The sequence below is a fragment of the Eurypyga helias genome, unplaced genomic scaffold (assembly GCF_000690775.1).
Source record: "Eurypyga helias isolate BGI_N326 unplaced genomic scaffold, ASM69077v1 Scaffold27827, whole genome shotgun sequence".
Classification (NCBI taxonomy): domain Eukaryota; kingdom Metazoa; phylum Chordata; class Aves; order Eurypygiformes; family Eurypygidae; genus Eurypyga; species Eurypyga helias.
This window is the reverse complement of record NW_010262784.1, coordinates 6,320-11,005: the sequence shown is the minus strand read 5'-3', so window position 1 is coordinate 11,005 and position 4,686 is coordinate 6,320. Positions and strand designations below refer to the sequence as shown.

Genomic DNA, 4,686 nt, shown 5'->3' with positions numbered 1-4,686 from the left:
AAAGTATAAATGTGTATTAAGGTTCCTTTTGTCATTAAGGAAAGAAAAGCAATCATTTGGTTCCCACTGATTTCAGAGAGTTTTACTTTTTTCCTTTAAATTTCTTTCTTCTTTTTCAGAAGGAAATGCTGACATGAATTTAAGAACTTTGATGCTTTCAGATGCTGAATTTTGATTAGTTAAATGACCAGGAATAAGGTACTGCCTGAGCAAGATGAAATGCCTTGAAGACCTTTGGTTCTGCTTTCATTTCTCCTGAAGCAATGGTTTTCTCAGCAATGTTGACGCTGGCCCATTCTGGGACCTCAAATGCTACTTTTATTGTTTATGAAAACACCTATACGAATTTTACCACTCCCCAGTTCTTGCTTCGTAGTGGCACAACGCAGCCATTGAGATATAGTTCGGGTGCCGTGCTCACCACTGAGAAAAGTACTTTTCCGGTAAACACTACAGCTATCCTGCCATCGCAAGAAGTTTTCAGGAGTTTGAGTTTGCCACTCCAGATCATTCTTTCTGCTGCTATGATATTTATCCTATTGATTTCTTTTCTGGGAAACTTTGTTGTCTGCCTCATGGTCTACCAGAAGGCAGCTATGCGATCTGCAATTAACATCCTCTTAGCAAGCCTGGCTTTTGCAGACATGCTGCTGGCAGTGCTGAACATGCCCTTTGCTCTCATAACAATCATTACCACTCGGTGGATTTTTGGGGATATATTCTGCAGAGTGTCCGCCATGTTCTTCTGGCTTTTTGTCATAGAGGGGGTAGCCATTCTTCTTATTATTAGTATTGACCGATTTCTTATCATAGTTCAGAGGCAAGATAAACTGAACCCTTACCGTGCAAAGATTCTCATTGTGATTTCCTGGGCGGCATCCTTTGTTGTTGCTTTTCCGTTATCAGTAGGGAATCCTAATCTGCAGATACCCTCGAGAGCACCTCAGTGTGTTTTTGGCTACTCTACAAGCCCAGGTTACCGAGCCTATGTGATAGTTATCTTGCTAATTTCTTTTTTTATTCCATTCCTGGTAATGCTCTATTCTTTCATGGGCATACTCAACACCGTCCGCCACAACGCGGTTCGTATCCATAGCCACCCTGATAGCATATGCCTCAGCCAGGCCAGCAAACTTGGTCTCATGAGCTTACAGAGACCTTTTCAGATGAATGTTGATATGAGCTTTAAAACTCGTGCCTTCACAACCATCTTGATTTTGTTCCTCGTCTTCATAGTCTGTTGGGCGCCCTTCACCACTTACAGCCTTATTGCCACATTCAACAGCCACTTCTACTACAAGCACAACTTTTTTGAGATAAGCACTTGGCTCCTTTGGCTCTGCTACCTCAAGTCTGCACTGAACCCACTGATTTACTACTGGAGGATTAAGAAGTTTCACGATGCATGCTTGGACTTGATGCCCAGATACTTCAAGTTTTTGCCGCAGCTACCTGGCCATACAAGGCGGCGCATTCGACCCAGTGCCATCTATGTGTGTGGGGAGCATCGGTCGGTAGTGTGAAGCTGTGGTTGTTCGACAGTGATTGTGATTTTCTGGGATTGTTTGTTTTTAGGCTTTAGGTTGAATTTTGTTTTGTTTTAATATGGCTTCTTCAGTGTGGCCATGTCTTATAACTTGATTAAAATTTCCAGTACTCTGTGCAATTTTGGGAGGAAGGATAGAGGGAGGGAAAGTGATTGGTTATGTTTGGGTTTACTACCAGAATATAATGTAAACAAAATCACAAATGTTACCTCTAGGATTCCATGGAAATCCATTCTTTTAAACGGAAACTACAGTTGTAAAGTTTTGTCAGGTTTATGCTTACTAGGCCTGCAATTGCATCTAATTGTAGGGACTTTTTATGCTGCTAAGATACAGTATATTTAGTTGGTGTAATTTTTCTGAAAAATGTTGCTGCTGTCTCCCAATATATTAGAGCCAAAAAGACTCATTAGATGACTTCTATTTAATTTTAACAATATTTCAGAAGTTTTCATGGTGACACTAGAAAACTTTTTTTTATTTCCATTAATATTTTTGTGCACTTTACAAAATTTACTGTAGAATTTTTCATTGGAATATTTTGTTCTTGTTGAAGGGGTATTATTATTTTCATTTGTTATATTGGTGAATTTCAATGAAAGACCCATGTAAGCTCTAGGAGGGCAATTTATGTCGGTATAGCTACAAGTACAGTCACAGATTTGCTGTTATTCTAACAATGGATCAAAAGTGAGTAACTGCTCAGTTATCAAGGGAATTGGAAGGAGAATGTTGGGGAAAGAAAGGAAAAGAAAGCAATGAAAATAGCACATCTTGAGGTTTAGGCTAGCACAAGATTAAGAAAAACAGAATTGGTGTGAAATTTGTCACAGGGGGAAAGGGTGGCTGTAGTTGTTACTTTAGGTTGTTACAAGCTATCCAGACCTGATGGTATGCCTGAAAACCTGTCTGAAATTGTGACTGTGTTGGTATGATGTTGTTTCTCCTTGGAGCTCATGTAAGGCTAGGTGTGCTCTACACTGCTGAAATCATGCTGTCCGGCATTCTTTGGGATAGAATTAGAAACAGTAGGGTAAACCAGCAAACAAATGACACATGAACCATAGTTGAGGCTAGGACTTAGTCTACAGAGTAACGACTGGGAAAACAGTCCTCGCTTTCCAATTTAAGTATTAAACTGAAACCATAAACTGATAATAATAACAGTTGGCCAGCCTACTTTGCTAGGGATGCAAGTTAAATTCCCCTTTTCCCTTCGATACTACTTTACGTTGATTTTTCGTTGCCCCTTTTGTTCTGTAGTGCCTGCTACCTCAAGGGTTTACTCTGCTGTTCTCATCTGTTAGGCATCAGCTCCTCTCCCTGAAGGGCCAAACCACCTTTCTGATCAATGTCAGGCTGTATCGGTACCTGCCTGGAAAGCAGAAAGGCAAAGGTTTTCTTTGATGATAGTAAGGAAAATTAAGACTTATGTTTGGACTTTGAAGTGAGATCCCCAGTTGCTCTGTGGCTGAGGAGGAATGCCTGTAGGATTTGTGTGTCCTTGCAGTGGGCTTTTTGGGGCAGTTGGTGACCAAGTACAGGAGGATTAATATACAACAAATTTATCAACCAGGGCTAGGGTTTGGGCTTCTCCTGCTTCCATCTGTCTTTCAGTACCCCAAAGCATGGGGACCTCTTCATTGTTCATGTACCTGAGGAACAAATAATAGCAATTTTATCTATTTCTGCATAAATATTGAACTGAGCGTGTGAATGAAACGCCCTGTACTTTGTAGGTGTCCAGGGACTGCTTGTTTCCTGGGGCCATGTAGACATTTACATTCCAGACTTTATTTAGGTCTTCAGTGAAGAAGTAATTTAACATCTATCTTTGTTCCTGTCATTGACAACAATGAGTAGAAGTGTTGGCAATATTTAGATTTTAGGAGTATAAAAGGAACAATTTTCAGTTCAGTTGTTTTTTTTTTTTTTAAACTGCTAGCTGGGGCTGTGGGTTACAGGTAAAGGTACCCAGGCAGCGATGACGTTATTGATGTCCATGCTTTCCATTCCTTGTCACCTTCACTGAAGATGGTATGTATTTTTCTGATCAAAATGACAGGCAGTAAAGGAGTTCCGCTCTAAACCAGAGTGTTTTAACATGTCTTTGCAGTATAGCTTTTATTTCTCAATTACATTTACATTGATAGTGGAAGTTTATGACCTGGTTAGTATGGATTTTTCTGTTTCAGAGCTGTCATGCCTGTTTATCTCTGAAAGCAGCAAAATTGTGGTTAGAGCTAATGTAGTAAGAGCATACACTGTCTAAGATGGCAGGAACACATATTTTTGCTGTCTTCCAGAGCTATAATGTAAGAGGTTTGAATGAATGTCATAAAACACAGCAATTCAAGACTGAAAGAAGATGAATAATACAGGAAAGTGAAATTATTTTTGAAGGGGAATGGTAAACATTTTGTGGGGATTTAAAAATCTGCAGTAAGTACTGGCTGTGAAGTAGAAATTACAAACATCAAAGAAGGTTAATTTATGTTGATAATTTAGTGTTTGTTTACACTGATTGCAGCAGGGTTTCCGCTCAGAGCTGGGTCTGCTTGGAGAAAAGAAACATTGTGTGGCCCAAATTCGGAAGTAACTTAGGTGGTGATACAGTATTCACACTTACCAGGTTTTAGAGGTGATCAGAACATACAGTGAACAAAAGGGTGTTCAAAACCAGAAACTAGGTGGCATAGAAATATCCCCAGGGTAATTACGTGTTTACAGAACCGTTTGGCCTATTGTCTAATATACTGTCTTTAGAGCAGTGCCTTGATTATTACAGCTGAAGTCCTAGGACCAAGTTGAAGACCACTAAACTGCTCAGGCTTGCTCTCTGTGATTCTGCCGAGATCAGCATAACCTTTGTAATATTAAAACACGTAAGTGTTGGCAGGATTGGGGCTACTGAGACACATTACGGGGCTTGACCTTGGCCAAGACTGAGGATTTTAAACACTGAAATCAATCCTTCCTCATTCTGCTGGGGAGTTATAATCTAATTCCTTTCCAGCAATGGTACTTGTTACTAAACTGTATTCCCTCATGTTATATTTTCAGAAGTCTTTGGTATGGAGGATTGAAATGAATGTATTTTGAATTATGTTGCAGTTCAATTCATTCTGTCAAAGCATGC

General features: G+C 39.8%; 1 protein-coding gene across 1 annotated transcript; it reads left to right on the top strand.

Annotated features, from left to right (window-relative positions):
* Positions 1 to 205: 205 nt before the first annotated feature.
* Positions 206 to 1,523, top strand: GPR63 (G protein-coupled receptor 63). The gene has a single exon (XM_010155846.1). The coding sequence runs from the start codon at positions 264 to 266 to the stop codon at positions 1,521 to 1,523; it is 1,260 nt and encodes a 419-aa protein (XP_010154148.1). The 5' UTR covers positions 206 to 263.
* Positions 1,524 to 4,686: the final 3,163 nt, after the last annotated feature.